General features: G+C 40.8%; 1 protein-coding gene across 3 annotated transcripts in view; it reads left to right on the forward strand.

The window, feature by feature from the left end:
* The window catches only part of NRP1 (neuropilin 1), a 154409-nt gene that overhangs the window by 69946 nt on the left and 56630 nt on the right, over positions 1-27833 (forward strand). For all 3 annotated transcript variants that reach the window (XM_077152119.1, XM_077152117.1, XM_077152118.1), the window contains exon 7: positions 22991-23146. In XM_077152119.1, coding sequence (XP_077008234.1) covers positions 22991-23146 — 156 coding nt within the window. The remainder of the gene's footprint in view (positions 1-22990; positions 23147-27833) is intronic.

Raw genomic sequence — 27833 nt, forward strand, 5'->3', positions numbered from 1 at the left:
TAGATATGAGTTCATTTGTGGGCAAATTATACAGAAGGTATTTGCTGAGGGAACCAGGCTTCTCTTGTAGTCGAGTCGGCAGACCCAGTCTTACATTCATTGCTAGATATATAAAAATGACTAATTCCCAGAGAGAATGTCTAAGGAAGAGAAAACCGAGAGATTAATCCTCTACTTTCTACAGTTATTGCTGTCTCCGTCTTTCAAGCATAAATGCCAGATTTTGTTTTACTTTGGAAAGGTCAATATTAGTTTAACATACACTTAAAGTGAAATGGGCTATTCCAGGAGACTGTGCTCATGCTAGCCTGTAAATGATAGCTCTGAGAAATGTGTGGAGGCTGAAAAGAGATGAGACTTTTACCTTGGGATCGCCAAATCCCGCTCTAGATTGAGTGAGAAATGAAATGAATTTGCCTGTGTCAAAACAGCTCTTGGTAACTTGTTTTCCCACATCCCCCAAACCAACAAGCGGTTCAGTATGATTGACAGACCTGCCTCTAGAGGGATGCTTTCTTTTTGCAGTGCTAAGCATGTTTGAATGGTAATGTAGTCCTATTCTTGGTAATGCGTAGAGTGCTCAATAATTTAGGGATCGTAGTCTTGCAAGACTTCTGAAATTGCAACTGTAGCAATTCTTCAGTGCAAGGCAATTCTACGTAAGTCGGAACATGGAAAGAAAATGGGCTCTCACGCAGCATTTGTCGACAGGATTTACATCATTCTCAAAAGTTAGGCATAATTTGAGATTGCCCCAGAAGGAGAAAATCTAGAAAAGTTTTAACTCATTCTATAAGTGATATAGAATGAACTGGATAAGGAGGTTTATTTTTCACTCCCGCTGCACGCTGTCTCTGGTTGGCTGGGGTATGTCTTCTCACGCCAGGACTCATGCTGATGAAGCAACAGTCACCTGAAATGCTGCCTGTCACCGAGGCAGCAAATGCGGCAAATGCACTAGCTCTTGAGGTTTCCCCACCGCACTCCCACCGACATTTCCCTGACCAGGGCGAGGTGGGGTCAGCGTGTACCAGTGATGGTGGAGCTCACAATACTTGGTGAGCAGCACTAATGATCCCAGAAAGTGACTAGACTTGGAGCCGGGAACTGCCTGACCCCTAAACCCAGTTCTTCATACTTTGTTAGGCTGTATCTTTCGGTTTTGTTACCATCCACATAAATCCAAGAACATCTCTAGGCATGAGTCACCTCCTCTTCTTAGCCTCCCTCCTGCTGGGAGGACTATGCTCACTGTCTCTAAACTGAAAATACAGGGACCTTGCATCCCAGTTGCTCTGAAGCTGAATGGCAAAGAAAGGCTCATATTAAGGGGAAATATTTGTTTTTTTTTCTCCTTTGAGGCTCAGCGGGCTTACCGACACCTGGCTCTACCCATTCTGTTTCTTGACTCTACTCTAACTTTCCAGATTGTTTGGAGGGCCCCTGAGAGGCCTCTCCTGGAGCAGCCCTGGACTCGGGGAGCATGCAACCAGGCTCTGGCATTGCCTTCTGGGTGGTGCGTCTGTGGAGTAGTGGGAGCTGATATCAGCCACCCACCACCTAATTAGGAATAGCTCCATGTGTTTCAGGCTTTTCTGAAACTCCTTGGAAATGGTGGACTTGTTGTTTTCCTTGGATAGGTGCTTTATAAATTAACCACCAAGTACAGCATAATTTAGAGCAAAGGGAAGAGACCCATACCTTTCTAACCACAGAAACATTCGCACACCAACATTGCCACTGATATGCACCAGTGTACATGGAGAGTGGTTGTTCCCCTCTGCAGCCTTTTCACGTCACATGAAGCATGCCCCCCAAAAAGCAGGTTGCGGTAGCAACAACAAGGACAAATACTTGCATGTGTTAAATCAATAAGGCAATATTGGCAGCTGAGTTTCCTTCAAGACAGGAACCGTCTTTGGGTTCCCATTGTTTTCTCTAGGAAATTACTGAGTGACATAAAAAAACAATGCATCATTAACCGTCGGTATGAATGTCCACCTCAGGTTTTCCTGTGAGATCGGTCGTCTGCCAAAAAGCTTAAAAACAAGTCAAGGAGCAGTTTAGTGAGAAGGGGCACGAAGGGAAGTCCCGTTTTGGACAGTTGCACACAGGCATATCCTGCCCCAAAGGCCACTTCATATCCTGAGCTGCTAAAAACTCCCAATTGTCAATGGTGGAGTTAATCATACTTTTTTAACTTGGCCTTTTTTTTTTTTTTAATTTTCATAGTATCCCATTCTAGATTCTGTGTTCTAGAGATGCTTATCTTCTTATCAGTTTAATCTTTTTTTTCCCCTTTGTTCCTGCTTAAACAATTGAGGATTCAAAGTAAAGCCTGAATCTATCAGTGGTGCTAGAGAAATGCTTCATGTTCAAGCATACCTTTATAATCTAAGCCATGAACTTCATTGAAAGTATGTTTCTTTTTCAATTAAATGAAGATAATGCAGCCTTGGCTCCATTCAAGCTCTAGCAGTCCAAAATATGATGATCTCAGAGAAATACTGTATCCCCTGGTTCTTCTCATCCCTTCACACTAAAGACATGACATAGTGTGTCTGTTTAGGACACATGCTCCCATAGGTCCTAAATGTAGCCGTTCACACACAAAGCCGGATTTAATTCGTTGATTATTTCAGTGTTTTATTAATGATACTGTTCTCCACACTGTAAACAGATTTATCCCTCTAGCTTTAATTAAAGCTCTTGGGAGTGCTTTGCTCAAAACAACTGTGACTTTTCCCTGATTAAAATGCCAGGAGACATAAAAAAAAAAAAAGTCGAGACTAAATGCCTGGGTGGAATATGAACTTTGTTAATCTGAGGAAATAAGGATGGTGCTAAGGATTAATCAGTTACCACACACTTCAGTGATTTAGAAATAAAATTACTTGGCAAATCAACTTGGGCTGAAAGTCTGCTCTTCTCCAAATTTGGGTACATTGTCTTTAGCGGGAAAAATTTTTGGCACAGGATTTTTTATGCCTTCGCTTATTCCAGAGGAGCAGAAAGCAGTTGGCTTCGAAACCACATCCTGTTTTGTTTGAGAAATCAGCTCTATTATGGATTAATCACACAAAAGAAAGGAAACTTCCAAGAAGACAAGATACTCTGTAACTGTAAGAATACAGCAATGAATTGCTTCTGAAGCAAAAGCCTCTTCTTTCTCTGCTACCTTTACTAGTGCAGAGGTTAACTCTGAGGTGTGACTTACTAGTGCAGACGTTAACTCTGAGTGTGAGGACACAGAAAGTTCCAGAAGGGAGGGACTAGGGCTAATCTTCTGGGGAACTTTTTCTGTGTTTTACTTTTTTATATTGATCTTGAAAGATAGTAAAGTCTTCAATGTTCCCTAACAAAAAACCCTTCATGTGAAAGGGAGATGTGCTGAGCTGAATCAAAACACAGAGTAAACACACACTATCTCTTTAACTTATGATAGCATCCAAAAAAGTAAGTGCCCTCATTACCTGTTCAGCACATGAAACTAGTGAAATTCAAGATGGCTGGATTTGATTGCTTTGTATATTTCAAAGTGAATAGCAAGGCACATGTTTAACGACAAAGCCTTATGTTTCTGTAGCCCTTTTCCTTTTTTAAAGCACCTTTTCATGCACAATGCATTTGAATCTTAGAAGGTGAGACTAGTAGATCTGAGATTATTGCGCCCATCTTCATGTGGGAAAACTGAGGCCCACAGAAGTTAAATAGTTCACTGAAATCTTGACTTCAGGAAAAGATACAACTTCTGGGAAATCTCAGTATTACACGGTTGAAGTGGACTTCCTTCCTAAGGCTTGGTTTAGCAAGTGGGCAGTGAACAAGAAGTTTGGACAGTAGACAGCAGATGAATCATCATTTGTGCTCAGATCTGACACAGGCCCTGGGTGCAGTTGATGTCCAGCAGTTTGATCATTCTAGTTAGGAATTTTTTCACTTCACGCTCCCTCCATTGAGGTAAGCAAGACAGATACCATTATACCAATATGCAGAGAAGAGCCACAAAGCATGGCAAGCTCTTCAGGCCATTTGGATCACAGAGGTAGACGCTCTCTCAAATACCCAGATTCCTTATACCCAGCTCCAGCATCTCTTCCTTAGTCTGGGAGGTTTCCAAGAGGTCAAGCAGTCCTGTGAGAACCATCCCCACCCTCATTGCCCAATCCAGTCTGTGGATTGTTCCTAGTAGTTCCTTCCAAAGTGGCTTAATCACGATGCAAAACTTGAATTGCCTGAAACAATTTGACGAGAATGAGGCATGGACCTGATTCCAAGGAGCTAAGAAGGGAATGGCTGGGCCTCCCTTAAATGTCCAGTGAAATGACTGATAAATCCTTGGAAGTATTCCCTCTTAACTATTAAATTAAACTATTATGAGTTTTATCAAATTTTAAGTGGGAGAAGTGAATGCATGCTTATTCAATTAGAAGAATGTACTACTTGAATCTCTTGTCTTAGTCTTTAAAATTAGGGTCTGCTAGAATTGAAAGTATTTTTAAAGCTAAAAATTAAATTTAGAAACTGAAGCAATTCATCTCAACGCTATAGAAGGTCATGTATTTTAGCAAGTTTCTTATATAATTTTCTTTCCTCCTAAGCTTTCTGGACAAATCTTTCATTCTCTTATATTAATGTGTTGAGTGTGGAAACAGGTATCTCCTATCACATGGTGTTTTGTTTTTTTTTTAATTTTCATAAAATTGCCAGTTTCTAGCAGGTTTATAATTTATAATGCTGGATTCAAAATCAGTTCCATCTGCTAAATGGACTAATCCAGAACATACATTGCGCCAGGTTATCCTGACTGTAAACACTTTGTGGTTATAAACCAGACACTTCAGGGGGCACATTAACTCATTCAGATCATTAGTAAATTGCTGAAATTACAATAAAATGATACTTAATAAATCTGGAACAAGATGACTGACAAAAATAGCCCACTGGTTTACCCAAATGTGGAATGATGCATATAAAATATAACACTGGCAAATTTAGGGAAAATACAGCTGTTCAATTGAATGTTTATTCTCCAGGTGTGCTGTTGTGTTCTGTATGTATGTGTGCGTGTATGTGTGTGTGTGTGTTTATTGCAACTAATATCAGCGTGCTGTTTTAGTGAAAACATTCATCTGCAAGGGAGACAATTTGCTTCAAAAAAATTCCCCAAGAAGAGTCATTGGTTATGTTACCCTGAATCCACTTTGAATTCTACTTCCTGCCTAAAACGAATGCTTTACATCCTACCCTTTTAAAGGCCTTTTACCTGGAAAAAAATGGTTTCCATCCAGCAAGTCTGTGTTCCAGAAGCTACTATGTCCTAAAGAATGTTTCCTAATTCTTGGTTTTTCACCTTATGTCATTTAAGGGAACTATATAAAGAATTCAGAGGATTGTTTTTGTGTGCTGTTAGTTTTGAAGGATGGCACAATTTGGGAAAAACAGAACGCACATGTGCCGGATAGATGTTTGGCTATTTTTCAACTGATGGTTTTGTCATGTGGAAATTACCAAGGCTATTTTAACCACTTTGATTAAACTGACCCTTTTAATCCAATTTTTAAAAATCAGTCAAACAGTTTTATTAATTAGCATTCCATGTCAGCACACCCTTAAGTATTAAGTAATGTGTATGGCATTTGAAGAAACTTCTTACATTTTTATGATGAAGCACCAATCACAGGAAAGACAATATTAGAAGCATCACAATTGGTTAGACAGAATTACACTGAAAAATAAATTTATTTGTAGAGTTTGTGAGTTCCATTTCGTTCTTATTTTATGCCAGGATCTGTTTGGAGCCAACATTTACAATTATATTCTGGAGGAGATTTTTTTTTTCTTTCCAGCTTATCATAACTTTAAATCACTTGATTCAGCCATTAAAATACAGTACTTAAAAAGAATGCAATCTTCACTTGATATAAATCGCTAAATTTGCATAGATCCAGAGGTTAAGTAATTTGCAAAATTCCATAGCAAGTTAGTGACAGAGGCTAGCCTAGAATCTCAGCATATCTGCTCCCACTTCCTTTATATTACTCAGTTGCAACAAATATATGAAAATTGATTTGGGTCCATTTTGAAGGTGGTGTCCTGAAAACAATCCTTTCAGGGTCATCAACCAAGCACGTTTAATTGCCAGTCTGTTCCTACTTACTTGCTGCTTGGTAGATAATGTTTATTAAATTGAACAATCGTTGCAGAAGCTTTATCTTGAACAAATGGTTGGACTACGTCTAGAACAGGGTTTCTCAGTCTGGGCAATACTGACATTTTGGGCAGGATAATTATTTGTTGTGGGGCCTGTCCTGTGCACTGTAGGATGTTTGGCAGCATCTCTGGTCTCTACCACTGAAGTCAGTAGCTCCCCCCTCACCCTCCTACCTCCACACCCACCAAGTCATGACACCCCAAGATGTCTTCAGACATTGCTGAATATCCTCTGAGGGGCAAAATCACTCCCAAATGAATACCTTTGGTGTGGAAGATTCTTGAATTTCTAATCAAGCCATTTTTAAAACAAACGGATCATTATTTTGAAAGAAAAAGTAACCTGTTGCTTGACAGGCCTTTCAACTACTTGTAGATATTATTTAACCAGAACCTTCATTCTTTTGTTTTCCAAAAGCATAGATGTGCTTGTTTATCTTATGCAGGAAAATAGCATCATGGACCTCCCCACTTGTTTATCTTAAGCTTCACTATTTTTAGCTTTTACAAGTGAACTGTTTTTAGCTAAATAAATACAGATGCTATTTAAGAAGACTGTACCAGTGGGTTTCAAAATGCACTGATTAAGAATGAATTAAGGAAAAGAAACACAAGGATAAAAATCACTAGTCACTGTTGACAAGATAGAGAAAAAATAAGACCAAAATTAGCTCATCTAACACAGGGACCTGTCATGTCACTGTGTCACTGACCTTTTCGTACTTACTCTAAATTTTTGTTTTTTTAAATTTTTTAACAGTATGAACACTAAAAAGGTTTGAAAAAAACACAAAACTTCAAATGTAATCCAAGAGTAAGGAACTGTGGTTGAAAACTCTGTCTATTGCTTATTAACTTATCTTTTCATGGGGAAAATAATATTGAGTTTCCATTTCTGTAACCTAAACAACAACACATTAAGAGCTATCAATTACCAACCAGTTTCATATCTGTGGGCCAATAAGAAGGCCAGGTTTAAGGTTTCACATCTGTTTTGGGTGAAAGGCTGTTCCTGTCTGTGGTATTTAAAATTTAAAGAACTCCTGTTATTATACAATTGGGAATCCTAAGGGAGTAAAACGTTAATGAAATCCATAGCATGCACAGATTTTATGATAGCAGTTTTAAGAAATTCCTTTAGTGAGGTTTGTTGATTTCTGTCCTGGCGGTAATAATTGTACCTTTTACGGAGTACGGGAATGTTAGCATTTAGGAGCAATGGTTGCATTTATGCAGCGTGTAATGTAACACAAAAACTCCTAGGCTTTAAATAACTTTCAAATCGTAATCCGAAAGCCCCAGGGCAAAAATGTTCGTTCTTCAAAATTGGCAGACCACGCGATCTGAAATTTTTCTAGCACGTACCGAGCAACCTTTCCAAAAGGTGAAAGAGAAGAGCACCCTGAAAACCTCAGAGCCCCAATGTGGGTGGATATTTCATGCCTTAAAATATTCCTCCTTTAATGCACAATCTGAAAACTCCACACCAAAATGGCACTTTTGACCCATATCTGAATGATAGTCTGAGATGCTGACGTGTAACACCGGAGCACACACACACCCACACCCACACACACACCCACATTTATTTCCTTTCTCTCACTCCCAACCATCTAACTTCATGCAATTCTAAATTCAAAGGAAGAAAATAGATTAAACTGGAAATCATCTGTTAATCCTACTACTAGTAAAATGCATTACACCTTTCTATTTCCAGCTAATGAACAGAGTATGTACATGGGACTAATCACACATGTTGAACCAAAAGAATCATGGATGTGTTTGTTTATGTGACTTGTGCATATTTTTTCCGTTCTCTTTGTCTCGAGGGTTAAAAATACATTTATTGAATTCTTTTAATTGTCACTTTTCAGAAAAATGAAATCTCAGTTTTACCAAAGTTTTCTTTTTCCCACAATTCTTATTCTTTAAAATTCTAACTACCTTTTCTGGGTTTGGCATAAAAATAAATGTGCTCCTTTATTCTTTAAGCAAGGCTGAATGGGCTATAGATGGGGTTCTTCAGGGAGTGGATGATTAGACCAGACACTTTCTGAGATCCTTTCAAGCATTTAAGATTCCATGATTCCACTGAAAATAATTTTACTCTATCAACTTGTGCCCTGGGCTTGTCTAAGATGAAAATATAAATATATGAGCATGACTGGAATTCATTTTCAAAACTATTACTCATCATGTGAGGCAGCACATGGAAATTTTTTTTTTTTCATTAAGAAGATATGTTTTCCTAGATCAAGTAATTGTTTAGGTTGGCCTCACCATGAGGAGTATCTGAAAATTTCACATAGAAATTTCCCTAGTGGGACCTGTTTTACTTGGTTCTTTTCTGTTAGCTTGTAGGGAAATGCACTGGATGACAAGAGATGAGATGAACCCTACACAATTCATCTTTCATGTCTCTTGTCTTTGAAGGAAATGTCTGTAAGGCACAGGCTTTCCCACTGTTACACACTGTTGACACCTCCAAGTCCTGCCAAATATCCAATTTTCTTCCCTTCCTTAAGAGAGAGAATGTCTGAGACCTTAACCCTGGACAGGCTAACTCATGGCCACAGGTGCAAGAAATCTGACAGAGCGCTAAGTTTGAGGATTTGAAAATGAAATATAAAATTTCCAGTGGGAAATACTCCTGACAATGAAAAGAATTTAGAAAATCATATGAAATGTGAAATAAGGGAGAAAATATTTCTGACATTTTTGGAGGCATCCCAGAACTTAAGGGGAAAAGAGAAATTTTTTTTATAGTTCCCAATCTTAAAAAAAAGATGAAGAAATCCTATGCAGAACTTTACTGGCCTAGTTAATGAAATACTGTTAATGAAATTCTTTATCTTTAACTTATGTTTCTGAATATTGCAATCATTTAGAAGGATGCTTTCATTTCTTCAGAAAGCTCCAATACCAAGATGACAAGAATTCATCTATTTGAGAATCATTTACCATGTAAAGAGAAATAAGTCTACACACTTGTGGGTTTAATGTGGTTTCCTCTAATTCAATCTTTACTAGTAATTAATGGATCTCATTTAGAAAGCCAAATATGTAATGCATCTGACTCAACCTTCTGCTGGACGTTCTTTATGTCTTCATAAGGACATTTCTTGGTTTGACAACAAAGAAAATGAAGTGGGAATAGGTAGTTTGGGGGTTCAACCTGTAGATGCTGAAATCCAGCTCTGCTTATCCACTTCTATAATACGATAATCCATTTCCCTTCATCAAACGACCTTTTGTTTTCAGAAGGGTTTATATGAACATCAGTTTATCTACTTATCTTTCTTTAAAATGTCTAGATATAGAATGTTCATGTGTCTCATATAAAATGAATCTCAATTAAAGTCTCTTTATCAAAAGTAATTCAAACAGATTAAGAGCCAGTTCATTTCATTTCTTTTTAGTACTGACAGCTTTATTAAACCACGCAAAGTAATGTGTTTTTATCCCTTACTTTGAATCTAAAAGTTAGTGACAACATTATAGGATTCTTGCTGCCTCAAAAACCTACAAGCCTGCATGAAAGGAAGGCCTGTTACCACATTTCTAAACAGCTTCCTTTGCCCTATTTTTCTGTTCCAGGATTTCCTCGCCTGCCCCCACACACGTACACACACCAACGTGGCAATGTTCACCAAGAAAACTCTTCACCTCTCGTCACCTCTAAGTGTGTGGTTGAAATAGATGTGTCCAATCATGTGTTAAGAATGGTTCCAGTGGATAAATGAATGTTAGAGCTTCCATTATGTTAAGGACTTAAGGCAGTGCTAAGGGAGGAATAACGTGATGTGTTCAGTGCAGCGACATCTGTGCTTGTTCTCCTGTGGTTTGAAAGTCGTCGTGCAGATGCATTTTCCGTTGTCTGAGCCAGGCTGAAATGCATGAAATTAGAATAGATAGACTCCTTTTTCAGAACAGGAAAAGAATTTGCAGTTCTGTCCACTGACTGCATTGGCGTGGCAAAGTAGCGTGTCTCCAGAGCACAGATTGATGTCATGCCTGTTCATTTATTCATGTAGGAACAAGACCATCATGTAGGCATTTTTCCCTTCCTTGGTTTTCTTTGCACCCCCACCTATGGTGTATCCAGACTGGCCTGTATCTCAACAATAGAACATTGCTCATTTTGCCAGAGCTGCTGTACCAAAGTACCACAGACTAGTTGGCTTAAACAATAGAAATTTATGGTGTGACCATTTTGGAGCCTAGAAGTCCAAAATCAAGGTGTCAGCGGGACCATGCTTTCTCTGAAGTCTGTACCATCCTGCTGGTGGCTTGCAGTCAATCTGTAACTCAACCTCTGCCTCCGTCACATGGCCGTCTCTCTCCCAGGCTGCTTCCTACTGCTTCCTCCTCCTCCTAACTGTGTCCAAATTTCCTCTACTTATAAGGGCTCCAGTCAGACTGGATTAGGGCCCACCCTGATTCAGTTTGGCCTCAACTTACTTACCTAAAAGCATCTTCAAAGATCCTATCTGCCCATGGGTTCACATCCACAGGACCAGAGGTTAGAACTTAAATCGTGTCTTTGTGGGGGACACGATTCAACCCATAACAGACATCAGTTGTGACTTCTCATCACAGATGATTTTCTTATAGAAGAATTCTTGAAAATGTGTACTTCCAAGGCTTCCCCACCCCTTAGGAGTGATCTTCAAAAATGAGTCAGTTTATACTTCCTGGCCAAATGGTATGTAGCGCTTCCAACAGGGCAAATGCAGTTGGCCGAATATTAAATCGCAAAGTTCATTTCATCTGTTTACTGGAATGACGAGCATCTCTTCGGAGACATACTGTTTACACACAATTTCTGACAAACAGCTGTACCTAGGTAGTCTGTTCTTCTTCTTCTTTCTTGTCTCCAGGGTAGCATTTGTTATAACTTTAGGCGGGTGGCAGGCTTTAATCTTGGTAATCCCATCAGCTCCTTGCAGAATTTTTTAAAGCCAAGTACAGGCGTTTTCTTGGACACCTGCACGTCCTGATTCTTCATCAGCATATGAAACTCTCAGCAATGCGAGAGGTCCGCCTCCAGCACTGAGAAGTACATGGAAAATCAGTTTAAATGGATACTGTCAAAATTTATAGGCCAAACGATTGTTTTAGGCTCTCATTCCCATCTGTAAGTCTTTAGTTTCCAGAAACTCATCCCTGTATTTATTTTTGAAACCAAGCTTTTAGGAGGCAGGGGAAAAAAAATTAAAGGGGTGACTTACTGCAAAACTGATAATAAATAAATCATTTTGTTTGTGCTGGAATAGACAGATGTTGTTTGAGTATAGTTGTATGTTTATCTTGAGTCATTTAGGAATCTCCCCAACAGTGCAGACAAAATTTTGTAGGTAGCATAGAATAACAGCTTTTAAAACAGTGATGTTCCTTACCTGTGCATTCTGTTTACATGTTCTTGGTCTTTTAGGTTTGTAAAGCATCTTAAGCTGCCAACAAACTGGAAAGATGTATATCTGTCCATAACTGGTAACAAGGAAGGTTTTGTTTCATCACCTTCGATGTTTCTTCTTGTCAGGCTGCTTCTCAGATAACATGAGACAAACACACAGAAAGATCGCGGAAGACCTGAAATCCGTCTCCATTTTCTACTTACACAAATCTAGAATCCCAACATCGTTTAATGATCATATGTTAATTAACTGAAACTATGGGAACCTACAGGGATGCAGAGAAATTTTTATTTTGTTACTTTTTTCAAAAATATAGAAAGGATACAGGAAAAGTCTAGGATACCAGATGCCTAAACATCTAACTCATAACTGTCCTGTAGACGTCATGCTTGCCAAGAACTTAGCTCTAAAAGAAAGATTTAGAGGAGATTCAAGTGAGGCACTTGAGACTGTGATAAGCAGAGTGCAAAGAGATAAGTAATCCCTGCTGTCTTTGGGGGGCAACTTCTGGGAGGAAGAAGATCTACTGGGCTAATGAGTGGCTATTTGAAAAATAAATACAAAGTAATACTTCTTCACAGAGCACGGACCTGGCCAATGACACTCATTATTCAGCACACTTTAGATTTAAGTAGTGGACTTTTCAAAGGACTGGAAATTTTAGGACTTAGTACAATATTTGCAGTTTCAAATCTCAAGATAAAATTTATCACATTCCTTGCTTAAGAGCTCAAGGTAGCTCTTTTCTACTTGAGTTCAGGGATGGGCATTTGGCTTTCAGTTGGAAGAAAGGGGTTTCAGATCCTACCAGCAATGTCTGACTTGCACAACTTTCACTTCAATTTTATGAGTATTCATTGAGTCGCTGCTTGTTATTTAAGATCAGGTGAATTTAAAGGTAAAGAAGCCGCAAAAACGTTAGAATCTGGGCACTGAAGGTAAAGCTGTGCACATTTGTGCACACAGACGCCCTGAATACTCAATGGGCTGATGAAGAAAATGTCAGCGTCCCCTCCTTCTGGGAATGTGTGCACATCTGCATGGTTGTGGCCCTCAGGATGACCTCAAAAGTGAGAGGGAGGAGGGGACTAAGGCTCGGAATGGTTGATTAACTCACTCAGCATTGTCCAGATGATTCTTCATTGGCAAACCTACAGAGACAAGTCTGGGCCCTGTATTCTTGCCACCCCTTGCCGCCCTGCAGCACCCACATTTTCTTCCTGCAGGGCCAGAATTCATTGAGTAATTTTAACACAGCCTACCCACGGGCACTGGGATGTATGGTTTACATGGCTTTCTGCCTCACTGACTAGAGGGCCGGAGTTTCCAGCCTTCCCTGGCTTATGCCCAAGCACTACTTCTTATCTGTGTTCCGAATGAATAATTGCCAGTGGCCACCTTCCCTCCACAGTGTGATGGATATTAGAAACAAAAATACCAGTCATTTGAAGCTCAGGTTCTGACCTCATGGCCCTCTCCTTTACACGTCTGAGGAGCAAGCTGTGGTCTCCTCACAGCACGCACTGTTGGTCCCAGAAGAGATGTCTCCTCTGACTCATGCAGACTGAGACTTCAGGCTCATTCCTAAGAATGCCTGGATTCCCAGAGGCATTGAAAGCAAACATTTTAGCTGAATTACCTCAGCAGTACGGTGCAAGATCATGAGCTGAAAGTTTAATTACAAATAAGATTTCATTGTCTCTCTGTCACAGCCAAATGGCTTTCTGGCCTAGACTCCTGAATTACGTGAAGGCTGACACAAAGGATGATGGTCAGTGGGCTGGACCCTTCTCCTTTTTCTCTAAAAGAATTTTGCCAAGAGATTTTAGATGGAAGAGAAAATTTCATCCATTAAGTATTTTGAAACAGAGGCAATCGGGTAGATAATTTTTCCCATTTCTTCTGTGTTTATTCCATCAATCCCATCCCTTTCCCCCAGCCAAACCCTTATCTCATACTAGGAGGTCCACTTTGAATGGTTCAGATGACCTCTTTTCCATAAAACCTTCTAGGTCCCCTTGCACAAGCTATCTTTTCTTCTTCTTGAATCCCATAGGATCTTATCTCTCTCCAGGATGGCACTTTTTCCTCTCAGCCTTATAATACCATCGTTTCTGTGTAGGTCTACTCACTTACAGATCCCGGTCTGTGATAGGTGTGAGTTGAATTTCCAGAGATCAATGTTTTCATCAGGACTTTGGGCATCCTTCTGTTTACTTTAGTCTCACACTTGCGGTTTGCTCATCTATGATGTGTAAACACCGAGGCAGGGCTTCGGGATGGAAGGGGCATGACCACGAGCCCAGGCTCATTGCTTACTAGTGGTTAGACTCTGAACAGGAGTCCTGATTGCTCTGTGTCCCAGCTTCCCCATCTGCAGAGCCTTCCTCTTGTGATTATTTAGGAGAATTGAAGGACACGTGGTATATAAATTGGGGGCAATAGTGGTTGCCCCCAAAATGTTCTTTAATCATAACTACAGTCAATACTTAATTTGCATAATACCGCCCTACTGAAATAATCAATTCTGCTATTAAAGAGATGATCAATTCTGCTATTAAACTTGAAAGCGGTTGTAACCCAGACCATCCATGATCCATTGTTCAGTATATCACACCCTCTTTGTTCTGCCAGCGACAAAGAACAGGAGCCAAAGGTGTGTCTACACAATCCACTTGTCTTACAGAGTCTCTTGAGCTGCATCCCTGTAGCTCTAACTAGGTCAGTAATGCTCAACCTAGAAGCTTGCTCATGCTTACCTCATGCGCTCCTCACCCCTCATCTTCTACTAGGTAAACTCTTAGCTAGTTTTAGTGCATACTGCATGCAAAAGATTACTCAGGATGGAAGCAAGAGTACGGGCAGGAGAGCACTGCACCAGCCCAGTACATGCAGTAAGTGCTTGCTGAGATTTTATTGAGTAAATCCATCTGAGGACAGGCTCAGACCCTCGTGAAAGGCATTTGACTAGGAGATTTATATCACATTTATATGGATTTGAGGTTGGATTCAGTTTTTTCTTAAATGAAGCATGATTTTTTTTTCCTCATAAAAAATTCCAGTTAGACCATTGTTACTATAGAGTTTTGAGGATAGATAGAGCCTAAACCAAATTTCCAGGAATTATGTTTGTTCTGTCCTAAGTACTTGTCCTCTTTCCAGAGGAAAGGATTAGGCTCGAATTTTAAATTAAATGTAAATTACAAAAAGCATTTTTTTTAAATGTTCATCTAAAATATTAAGTTCCCGAATCTTTTACTGCCCAGTGAGAGCTCCTGACAATCTTAGTGGGCAAAAGGGCCATTTAAATGTCATCTTCTTGACCGACCTATTAAAGAGTTCTGAGGTACCATCTGCTAGTTAACATGGCATTGGAGCAAAAGATTTCATTTTAAAAGAAAAAAGGTTTTCACAGATCAATGTACATCTTTTAAAAATGTAAAGCGGTCTTTTCTAAAGCATGGGGATTTAATCTGCCTTCCTCTTTTAACTCTACGTGGGGATTTCAAATTGCTTTAGAATGCTGATTATTTGTATCCCAGGGTCTAAGGAAACCCCAGTACTATTTCATTTTCTCCTGTTTTGTTATCAGAATACATTATATCTTGGTGGCCAGATTTTACAGGTATATCCGGTAAGAGAGGAATTACAATGGAATATTTGTCCGATCTTTCGGAATACAGTTGTGTCTGTTCTAGAAAATATGGAAGGTAAAAAAAAACACTTAGCCTTTGCTAAGTACTTGAAGACTCTCTTCCCAGATTTATCTTAAATATGTTTCATAAATAAGTTGAGCATTTTCTGATGGGTTGTCGCAATCCCATGCTCTAACTACTCTCAAACCCTTCTAATGTAGACCAGTGGTATCGTTTCCACCCCAGAAACAGCTTTCTTCTTCCATTTGATCTTTATGGTTTCCATATTGGAGCGATTTGGGTAACTGGATTCTGGAAATGTCTCTGGTTGAAATGCTAGTGTATTAACCTGCTACACCGAGTCCCTTTTGTTTCTTTCTGCCAATGCTGCTTGCCAATTTTAACAACTACAGCAGATTTTACTATTCAAATAGAACCAGATGGAACTCCAGTTCAAAGAACATGTCAGAATTAAATATTTCTTTTTTAATTAGTTGCTTCTGATTTATGCAAAAATAATTAACATGAGAGTAGGAGAATGTGCCAGGAATCCAGATGAGGTGTGGCCCACAGCAGTGTTATCTCCTTTTTTCTGCCCCAAAAGACAAAAAATCAGCCCTTGTTTGGGGACTTCATTTTTTTTTCCTTCTTTCCTTGTTGTTCTTTGTGCTACAAGTACAGTGAGCTTTTCCCCTGCATCTGTGCTTTTACATCCTTATCTAATGTTATTCTAACTGGCTGGTCCAAGGCTTTTGATAGGAAAATTCGTCTGTTCATCCACTTGGGATTGTTTTACTATCAGCAAAGGTTTTGTTGCAACCAGCAGCTTGTTTCCACCCAGGAAAAGGCCTTCCTTCCATTTTAACTGTGGGGGAAAGAAGGATTAATTCAGACAATTAAGACTAGAAAAGGAAATTGCTCAGGTTCTCCCACTATTGTACTTTTCTTGTATTTGACATTTTTATTCTTTGTCAGAATTTTAAAATGTTTTTGCATTATCTTTTGCTAAAATGATCCACAACCATGGTCATGTTCTTCGAAAGCATAGTTAAATCATTTGCAAAATTTTGCTGTTCAGGAGCCAGTATAAATTTTAAACTGACCATCAAAGTAATCTTAAGTGAATTTTGTCTTCTATCATTACTAGAATATTTACTTTCCCAAAAGACTGGCTATCAGGTTTCATTGCTATTTGCTAAGAAATTCTAATAGTTATGGTTTTTTACATATAAATTGGGAATCAGTAAGGGTGTTGTGATTCATTTTGAATTCAGCAGCTCTGGAGTAAGTCCTAGCTCAACCATCAGTGTGTCATGAGACTCCAGGCCAGTACATGTATGTCTTAGTCCTCAGATTCCTCATACACAATAACTTTCTAAGTATGATTATTGTGAGAATTGAAGGAGATGATGCGTGGAAATGTAGCCCCTAATAAAAAGCCTGGCACATAGGAGTTGCTCCATAGATTTTTCCATTAATGGTAGTAATTTCAGCCGTCAGTGTTTTTAGCTGTGTGATATGGCAATAATGACAACCTACCAAAAGAGATAGAGAATTATGCAATTGATTGTAAAGCATCTATAATCCAGGTGAGCAAAGTTAAGGATCTTGGCTAGGTGCTGTGCTTAAGCTCACAGCTCCTGGAATGGCAATGATGGGCCCCTGCTCAGGGTCTAACAGAAAATACATGTTTCATCTGAGAAAACCAAACAACTGCTTAACAACATTTTCTTTAGCCTGTAGAGTAAAATGAGGAATGAAACTTCTTTTTGAGTATAAGAGATGCTCTAAGAAAAGAAAAAAAAAAAATAAAAACCCGACAACCCACCCACACACCACCACCACTAAAAAAAAAATTTCCTGTTTTTAATCAGACCTCGCTCAGTTCTTTGTCCTTTATTTTTTCAGGCTGTTGTGTTGACCTGCCTTGGGAGTGTTAAAAGCTGGTAAATGCTCCCTTGCCAATGCTAGCCCAGTGGGCAGTGTTTTATTGAGCAAGACAGATTTTCATTTCAGAAATGAGGCTTTCCACATTATGACCTCCCCAATAGCTGGTTATGTATTATTATAGGAAGCAATGATATTCATTTCATGGCTGGAAGGCTGCACGCTGGTATTTAACCAGTAGTTTGCAAAGATTTGCCACATGATTTACAACCCCACGCCAAAACGTGCTGCTTTGTCCTCAAGTGTTTCCCAGTAAAATGTGTGCCTTTCATTGCCTCTCTTTATCTGGGGAATGTGTTTCCTGTCATTATTAAGACAATGCCATAGTCATAAAGTGCACTTGGGTTGTTTCCGGAGGTGTCTTACAGGTAGCTGGTCAGACGTGCCCAGGGGTGTCCTCCCTGCAAGGAACTGCTGTGACAACCCCACTCCCAGAAGTGAGTGAAGATAGCTGTTTTCTTCTACTAGGGTGCCCTTCCCCACCCTAAATGAAAAAGGCTTGAGATTTCGTCTTCTTTAGCTGCCGTCTGGCAACAATGTCTTCTCTTTGCCAACAGCTATTGGCGTGGAGCGCAGTGGAAGTAAGATGTGGGAAGCATTCCACCACCAGTGGTAGCATTTTGTATTTATATTGGAACCAGAGTTTCGTGTTGGGTCATTTGTGCGGATGGGGCTAAGAGAAACGAATGCAGAGAGTGGCCGCTTGAACTCAAGAGGAGTTTGACGAAGTTCTATCAAATAGTCTACACACCAGCAGATAAATACCCTATGTTTATGTTTGTCACACACAGAGTGAAACGCCCAATAATTTTCGTGAAGGCATTTGATGTTCAGCCTGTCTGCACGGCCTCCCGGCTCCACACCCCTCACCCTTAATGTAGAACTCAAGTACACCCGATTCAAATGCGAAATCACAGCCATTTTCTAATTAGAAATAGAGCAGCTGTGAAATAATGATATTCCCTCAAGATAAGAAAATGATGATTGCAGAGGAGCGATTGGATTTAGGGAAAGCAGGTTAGTTAATTATGGTCATTGTGTGTATGGATTTTTATGGAAAGAAAGAGTACGGTATTATTTAAGACTACGAATCCTCCAAAACATAGAGGGTAGCATTATGGGAAACTGCTCTGGAGTTTTATCTTTGTCTTTCCAGCTGCTTGCCTTGGGTCATCGACCTTGCCTGCTAGAATGTGAGGTTGCTGAGAGCTCCTCATGATTCAAAAAGCAAAGCCGCCAAGAGGATGGTCAATGGCTGATTTCAACCAGTTTTCATAACAACCGCTTATTTTTACTTCAAAATGATCAGAGCCCAATTCTCTTTAGAGAATTTCTTGACAAACAATATTTAAAGTGGCGAGGGAAGCAGAATATATTGTTTACTGTCCATTATTTCATTCATTCATTCATTCATTCATTTCTTCCTACTTGCTTCCATACTTCCTGTTCCTCGTTTGTTGAAAACACTCTTTCTCTTTGTGCCCATTTGCAAGCTCCTACTAGCTAACCTTCAATATGTATCTTCAGTATCAAAGTCTGATAAACTTTTTATTCCTCTCTGCTGCATCATACTTTGTGTTTACTGCCCATGTTGCAATTATTTGTTTGTGTTTCCCATACTCTTATTCCTCTGTCTACTCTACCCACTTAGCAGATAAGAGGTGTTCAGTTAGGTGTCCACTAAGTGAATGCCAATGTAGTTGTGTGAAATAACAGCAATACCTAAATGTTCATAGGCAGCAGGCTGAATAAGTAAATTATGGTACAACTCCACAATAGAAGGCATGAAGCTATTAAAACTGTTGATGCAGAAATGCATTTTTGGCATTGAATATGTCCATAGAATTAAATGAAAAGCAGACTATCGGACATTTTAATAATACTTTAGATAATAACAAAATGTACACAGATATTCACAAATCCTTGCATAGAAAAAAGTTCTGGAAAGCTATTTTTGGTGGTTATTTTCCAATAGTGGCCGTATGGATATTTTATTCTCTTCCCTAAACTTTTCTCTATGCTATACATAGTCAGTAAGCAGCTATTACTTTTCTATATAGAAAAGAAGAAATTATAAAAGTCTAGGAGGTATAGCAAAAACACACGATGATGAATTCAGTGACAGACATGAACTATGCATTAGAACTAACTGCCTACCAGGCCAGAAAGAGGGCAAAAAGTCTATTCTAGTCCAAAAAGAGGAAATGTTTATTTCAGAATCAAAAACTTTACCTGCCAAGGTAGTGCAGACATATAAAAATGTATCATGTGTTTGGAGTTACACAAATTTTGATGTGGCTAGAAGTTGCAGTTGTAGGGTACTAGAGGCAGGAGGTGAGACTAGAAAGGTGGATGTCATGATTAGCAGGGACAGCCACCCCAGGGGTGAAAGTAGAACAACCAGGCATGAAATCCTGCTGGTTCTTCCCAACGCAGGCACCAGCAGAGCCAGCTGTGGCGCTCAGGAGTGGGCAGGTTCTCTCTCTCTCATCCCAAACTCTCTCCGATACATTAGGGGCACTGTAAGAGAACTCACCAATAGGCACTTAGGGAGAAAACTTATGACAATAACTTCAGGATGTGGCCAGCAAGCGTTCCCCTAGTGCTGTGGAGCCTGCCTCTTGTTAGAGCTCTGGGTATCATCTGATTCTAATTGTAAGGGTTCAGTCCCATCCCTAACCATTTTGTGAAGCTGTCACTTATCCTTACTAAACCCAGTGGCAATAATATTAGGAAGAAAAACGAAATGAAAGTTCAAGTATCCCAATGTGGAAAATAAGAGAATCTGCAGAGTTTAAAAGCACAGCAGGAAACTTCATGCAAATACTGGGGGAGGTTGCTAATGCATTTCATTGCTGTGGAGAAAAGAAAACATCTTTTTTTTTTTTACGAGTGATTCATGCGGATGCTTTCGGACTTTTATTTCTGGGACTTTGGACATTTCCTGTGTTGGGTACTAGTTAATTTTGGTCAATTGCTCCTTTTAAAGTCAACTGTTTCAAGAGACTAGGACTCTTCTAGTTGACCATCCACTTAACTTCTTTTTGACCTACGACTAAATCTTACTCTATAAAAACAAAATTTTTAAAAAATTAGGAAGAGGATAGCCAGAGAATGAAATTCTAGAGTTATTTCAAATCAGTCTTAACTGACTATGTAGTCTTGGGAATTTAATCATTTCCCAGCTGAAGAGCCATTTGTAAGTTTCACAAGAGGAGTTTATTTAAATAGCTCTGCTTCATGCTTCCTTAGACTTCAAGATTTTAAGAACCCTTCAGCCAGAAAGTGGATATGGCATTGGGCACGATTCAGTAGACAATCAGGGAAGTACTAAGTGTTCTGAGAAGTTGAAATTGTTCAGTGCAGCCATTTCCAGAGTTCCTATTGACTTTCAGATTCCAGCATTATAAAATCAAAGGATTTCGCAGCAACTTAAAATCACCTGATTATTTGTTTGAAATAGAGTTAGGTTTCGGGTTGCCAGATAACATACAGAACACCCAATTAAATCTGAGTTTCAAGTAAACAACGAATCAGTTTTCAGTACAAGTACATCCCAAATATTATATGGGATGGATTAATAAAAAACAATAGTCGTTGAACTGAAATTGGACATCGTATATTTTTACTTGCTAAATCTGATGGGAAGATTTAAAACATTTACAAAAAGCGTCATGGTAGACTCGAAAAAATATAAATGTCAGTTAAACAAGTGTAGCTACTTGTTGGTTAAATATCTGCTGTTGGCTAGATTAAAATGTAAAGTATCTGCCATAATTATCCTAAAATATTAATTTCTATTAAAGCCTTATTTCTTGTTCTGTTAAATCTGGTGAAAGCATAGAATCAGGGAAATGAAATAAAGATTGTTTTACATTGAATGGACCCCCAATCTTTTCAAGATGAAGTCTCCTATTGTTGAATTGCATAACACCAAATAGGTTTTATGTGCCAGGGATAGTGAAGTAGCTAGTTTTTCCTGGATGTGATTCTTGATTCAGTTGTACAGAAAATTGGCAACTTGTTGATTTAAGGGCACCAAGGGCCTTCAGGGAAAAAAGCAGTTCCTGAAAGACAACAGTCATTCTTCAGAGGCAGGCTGTACATAAAAATGGAAATTCTCCAGGTGCTAATGGCCTATAGGTATTGGAGGGTTAATTGAAATACTGTTTGCTGAAAATTGGGCTGTCATGTTGCAATAACGAGAAAGCAGGATTCAGAAGTTGTGTGGTTTGCTTTCGTTGTTTTGTTAGTTTGTTTTCCATGTATGTGTTTTTATTTTTTGTTGTGGTTTGCTCTCGGTTTCTCTTGCTGTTTTTAGGGAAAATGGCACATTCTGTTGCCTCTTAATGATAAATGTACTGACGCAATAGCCTATCAATGTTGACACATAATGTTTAATTACACTGTGTCCTTTAAAAAGTATTTACCATACATTTGTGTTTCGTTTCTTCAGAGTTTCTATATAATCCCGGCTTTATAGATAGAGGGAAAACATTTTCTAGGAATAATCAAATCTATTATTAAAAGGAAATTGAAAAGAGTCCTAATATGTAGAAACTAGTAATGAGTTTTAGTCTAAGATTCATAGCTATTAATGATAGAAATAAAAGAAAGGGAAAAATATTTTACTTTACTGAAAACATCTGTAAGGCATATGAAAAAAGGAATTATAGGCAGTCATAGCTGGAATGGACATTGCAGGTAATCTAGTGCAACTTTTTCATTTGACAAATGAGGAACTGGGAGCCTAAAGATGAAGTGACTTATCCAAGGCTCAGCAGGAAGCTAGCTCCTGAGCCAAGACTAGATGCTTAGCTCTGTGTCCTCCCACTAAGGGCCATAGGATGATTCAAGCTCCTGCATGTCTCTGGGATGAAATCATGGACCTTTGAAGATTTGGTCACTCTCTGGTCACCACTTTGATGCCCTCAAAGTACAATTCTCTAATGTGGCCCACTCCTCAGGGTCATGAGCCACATTGAGGAACTTCTCTGTGGGAAACATACAAATACAAGTTTGCAAACCCTAGCAGTCGTGGCATTGGAGGTTTTGGTCCTTTGCAGGATGATTCTCTGGATTTCACCTCCCTCTCCAGCTGAACCACAAGGAGAAAGGCCCCAGGACGATATGGAGAGGGACGAAATTTGTAGATGCATTACAACCTTTACCTTGCTTTCCTCCTCTCCACTCAATTCTAGATTATCAATCTCTGGCCCCATTACCCAACCCACAACACTCATTGCCTTTAAATTCAGTATTGTTCCAGCCTGCGTTTTACTTGCAAGGAGGTAGGATGTTGAATTGTGATGAAAACTGAGATCATGTTAGACTTGAATTCTAGACCAAGCCTCTCCAAATTTCCACATGTGAGTTTATCTGCTTGTCTTGATTCTTTCATTTGTAAAATGGGGTAAACTATTCATCTCCTATTTGGAAAGTATTTGTAATCTCTTAGAAAATAAAATAAGGTGACAATGAACCCAGTTTCTGTGTTTACACCAGGTATCAGGAACCTTTGCTGGCAGCGATGTGTAAGGTCCCTTCTTGGCTGTCCCCCCAACAACAGAGACCAGTTTAGAGCATCTGCTGTCTTAGCATGTTAGTGCCTTGAATGGAGAAGTAAGGGCTGTTGACACTTGATGAAGTTAGGGCCTTTGATCCCAGGTGGATGCAAACTACATGTGGAGCCCACAGGAGAAGATGCTTCAGTTGAGGGTGGGGGATGGATGGATGTGTGGCCACACTTTGTAAAACCCACTCGTAATTGTCTTGCAGGTAGACTTGGGCCTTCTGCGCTTTGTCACAGCCGTCGGGACGCAGGGAGCCATTTCAAAGGAAACCAAGAAGAAATATTACGTCAAGGCTTACCGCATAGACATTAGTTCCAATGGGGAAGACTGGATCACCATCAAAGAAGGAAACAAGCCTGTTGTAAGTTTGGCTGCCACCCCCTCAACCGATTCAGTCTTTTAAACGGACCATCGATTTGTACTTGTTTGTATGGGTCTTTCTGGCCAGCTTGGTTTCTTTCTGAAGTGATCTAAAATGAAAAGTGCAATTAGAGGTTTAAATCTGAACAATCTGTCTCATGTTCCCAGATCCAGAAGCAAAATGGAAAATATATAAATCCTTCCAAGAAAAGTCAATACCAGCCAAATTAAGTGTCAGGATCAGGAATTGCTTTAAATACCCCACAGGGATACAGACTATACACAGGATATCATCCTTGCTGTCCTTTCAGAACCTTAGGGTTAGGAATTCGATTTTCTTTGCTGTGTTTCTTCATTGTCTTTCACAGATTCATTCTTTCTTTCTCTCTGTAATGGACTAGTTTCAGAAACCTCTTTTTTATCTATCCTGTATGGCTTACCAACTAGTTCACAAACATGTTTGGGTGTTTCTTGTGAGAACTAGGAAAATAAGAAGTACTTCTTCCTGCTCCGCGAGATCACAGGAGCAACATGCTACCTCCTTACCGCTTTCAACCCAGAAGGCGACACTGACATGCCACGTCCCTGGAGCTCGCTGCCCTGAATCATTTGGAACTAAAATGTTTTTCTCGGCCTGCCTGTTTATTTGAAGTTATATATACTTGCTTTGATTAACTAATCAAAGTATTTCTGGGAACTCACTATTTCCCCAAAATTAATCGCTTGCCACTGGAGGCAGAGTGAAACCCAGGGAACAGATAACAACAGCAGTGAAAGTCCAGGTACCTTGAAATCATGGGTTTGAGAAGAGGCCAATAAGTGTGTCCTTGTCTCTCTTTTGAGCACTCGTGGCCTTGCTTTTCTCCTTCTGGCTCCGGAACTGAAAAAAGCTTCCTGGGTGTGAAGGGAAAGAAGGACTATTAATTCCCTTTGATTAGCTGCAAATCACCACTTTCATTTAGGGCCAGCGAGAAGGAAGGAGACAGGTGCACAGCTGCTGGTGAGAAGAAGGCTCTCTGGGTGGGCAAGTACAAGGCCACTGTCTAGCCCGGAAGGTTCAAGATGGAACCAAGTTTCCCTTGGTTCGTGGAGATTAAACCAAGTGAATGTTGACCCCAAGTTTCATGACTCATTCTTGTTGTGAGGGAGATTTTTGGAAACCTGCTTTACTTTCAACAAACAAACAACAGAATGTTAAGATGAGAACACACCAGCAACAAAAGCAACCAGAGAGAGAGAGAGAGGAGAGGACAGATTCTCACCTCTCAGGCCATTCCTTTAAAAATTAAGAGCTCCTTGGGCAAGATGCCCTCCGCGGCGGTGCATGGCATTGCCTGCAGGGCCCTGGAGGGGGCGCGAGCGAGCACACGCAGGCTCCGGGGTATCCGACAGGGAACATAGCAATACAGGGAAGAACTGGGGGTTGGGGGAGTTGGGGGGGGAGGCGGAGTTTCAGCAGAGGTGAGGGCCCGGGGTCCAGCTGGGGTCTCGTCCCCGCTGCCCACCCTGCCTGTCTCTGTCCTCGGAAACTTCCAGCCCCTGCAGTCTGTGGCTCTCCATCCTTCCTCAGGGAGAGTTGTCCACGCCAGAGCGGGAGCCGGCGGGGACAACCAGCAACTGCAGCAGCCCTCTTTGTGTTGAACTGAATTTATGCATTTACGTGGTTTTCAGCCACTGTGACATTCCCTCAGTGTGAACAAACGTGCCCGGCCTGAGCCTGTGTGGGCAGCGCTCCCCGCTCTCGCTGGGGCCGACATGGCGACCTTGGGAGGGGACAGCCTCCTGGTGGCGACCACCCTCTATTATTTATCAACCCGGAAATGCTCCCACACGGGTGGTTTCCCAGAGAGGGATGTTGAAAGCAGGATAGAAACCTCCAGACCGCCACACGCCGGCATAAATTATGATCCTTAAATTGTCTCTGGAGAAGAAACAGGCCAACAACTGACTTTGCAATGCATTTGACCGCGCTCAGCTACGCAGCCCACTTAACCTCGACGGAGTGAGAGCACCAGCCCCACTTTCGCAAACCCTCTCTCCCAAAAGGGACGAGCAACCCTGGGGATACGCTACTCCTCCTCCATATATTGGCCTGGGAAGGTGGGGGGAAGCTCCCCTTTTCTGGTGGCCCCTGGAAAGCTCTGCTTACCCAACCGGAGCGGATGAGCCTGACGGCTGTGCAGACACACATCGTCCTGCGTCCTCGAGGCCCGGCACTGAGAAAGGGGAATTTCTGGTCCAGGACTGAGGTCAAAACCCAGGAGTGGGGCAGAGTGGAGGCTTTCAGTTCCTCCAGAGGCCGGTCTAATGCTGGAGTGTCCCAACGCAGCAAGTAGTCTCCATTCCTTGAAGACCCTGCCCTGCACCCTGTGGCCCAATAGGCACTTGCTGGGAGACTGACTCCTGTCTGGCACCCATCACCTTTCTTATAATAAAATGATTCATTTTAAAACTAGAAGCCCTGGAAAGTTGATTTTCAGATGAAAATAACTGATAACTGAATTTTGATCTTAACCACTGTATTAGAGATTTCCAGAGACTTCCTGGAAGATGGCGGCTTAGTAAGACGCGCGGATCTTAGTTTCTTCTCCAGGACAGCTACTAGGGGAGTAGAAACGATACAGAAAGCGCCCAAAGCCACAACAGAGATAAAAAAGACAGCGTACCCCATCCTGGAACAGCTGGCTGGCTGAGAGAAGCAGCTCGGGTGAGATCGCCGAGGCGCGCGGGCCTCACCGGGTGGGGCGGCAAGCGGCCGGAGTTACTCCCTTCCCCCTTCCCGGGCCGGCTGGGAGAATTGGAGAGGCGGTCCCCTGAAACCAAGGTGGCTGGCGCCCACACCATGCACGGCCCCCCGGACCAACTGAGAGAATTGGATCGGAAACCCCCAGGCCGTGGAGAACGGTGACGGGTGGGGGAGGCCCCTTCCAAACCCGTGACTCCCGGGGAACGTGCACTCTCTCGGGCGGGCCGCTGCCGCTGGCGCCCTCCCGCCACACTTGTCACCCAGGGCCAACTAGGAAATTTGGACGGGCTCTTTCCCGGGCTGCGGCGACCAGCAACCCTCCCTGCGTTCGGACCCCGGGCCGGCTCAAGCCGCTTCGGCTAGCGAACCCCCCCGGACGGCGAGAGTTTTCCAAAGTTTAAGGTCCCACAGCACCTTAAACACCTGCGGGTGGGACCCGCAGACAAACGTGTGCCACGAGCGCCACCTACTGGGCAGGATAAGAAAAACAGAACCCAGAGATTTCACAGGAAAATCTTCCAAACTTTTGGATCCAATACCCAGGGAAATCTGTCTAAATGCGCAGACGCCAACAGAAGATAACGGATCACGCTCAAATAATTGAAAATATGGCCCAGTCAAAGGAACAAACCAATAGTTCAAATGAGATACAGGAGCTGAGACAACTAATGCTAAATATACGAACAGAAATGGAAAACCTCTTCAAAAACGAAATTGATAAATTGAGGGAGGACATGAAGAAGACATGGGCTGAACATAAAGAAGAAATAGAAAAACTGAAAAAACAAATCACAGAACTTATGGAAGTGAAGGATAAAGTAGAAAAGATAGAAAAAACAATGGATACCTACAATGATAGATTCAAAGAGACAGAAGATAGAATTAGTGATTTGGAGGATGGAACATCTGAATTCCAAAAACAAACAGAAACTATCGGGAAAAGAATGGAAAAATTTGAACAGGGTATCAGGGAACTCAAGGACAATATGAACCGCACAAATATACGTGTTGTGGGTGTCCCAGAAGGAGAAGAGAAGGGAAAAGGAGGAGAAAAACTAATGGAAGAAATTTTCACTGAAAATTTCCCAACTCTTATGAAAGACCTAAAATTACAGATCCAAGAAGTGCAGCGTACCCCAAAGAGATTAGACCCAAATAGGCGTTCTCCAAGACACTTACTAGTTAGAATGTCAGAGGTCAAAGAGAAAGAGAGGATCTTGAAAGCAGCAAGAGAAAAACAATCCATCACATACAAGGGAAACCCAATAAGACTATGTGTAGATTTCTCAGCAGAAACCATGGAGGCTAGAAGACAGTGGGATGATATATTTAAATTACTAAAAGAGAAAAACTGCCAACCAAGACTCCTATATCCAGCAAAATTGTCCTTCAAAAATGAGGGAGAAATTAAAACATTCTCAGACAAAAAGTCACTGAGAGAATTTGTGACCAAGAGACCAGCTCTGCAAGAAATACTAAAGGGAGCACTAGAGTCAGAACCGAGAAGACAGAAGAGAGAGGTATGGAGAAGAGTGTAGAAAGAAGGAAAGTCAGATATGATATATATAATACAAAAGGCAAAATGGCAGAGGAAAATATTATCCAAACAGTAATAACACTAAATGTTAATGGACTGAATTCCCCAATCAAAAGACATAGATTGGCAGAATGGATTAAAAAACAGGATCCTTCTATATGCTGTCTACAGGAAACACATCTTAGACCCAAAGATAAACATAGGTTGAAAGTGAAAGGTTGGGAAAAGATATTTCATGCAAATAACAACCAGAAAATAGCAGGAGTGGCTATACTAATATCCAACAAGTTAGACTTCAAATGTAGAGATTTCCAGAGAAACAGAGGCAACCGGATATATAGAGAGAGAGAGAGATTTTTTTTTAAAGGAGTTGGCTCACGGGACCATGTGGATTGGCAAGTCCGA

The sequence above is a fragment of the Tamandua tetradactyla genome, chromosome 1 (genome assembly GCF_023851605.1).
Source record: "Tamandua tetradactyla isolate mTamTet1 chromosome 1, mTamTet1.pri, whole genome shotgun sequence".
NCBI lineage: Eukaryota > Metazoa > Chordata > Mammalia > Pilosa > Myrmecophagidae > Tamandua > Tamandua tetradactyla.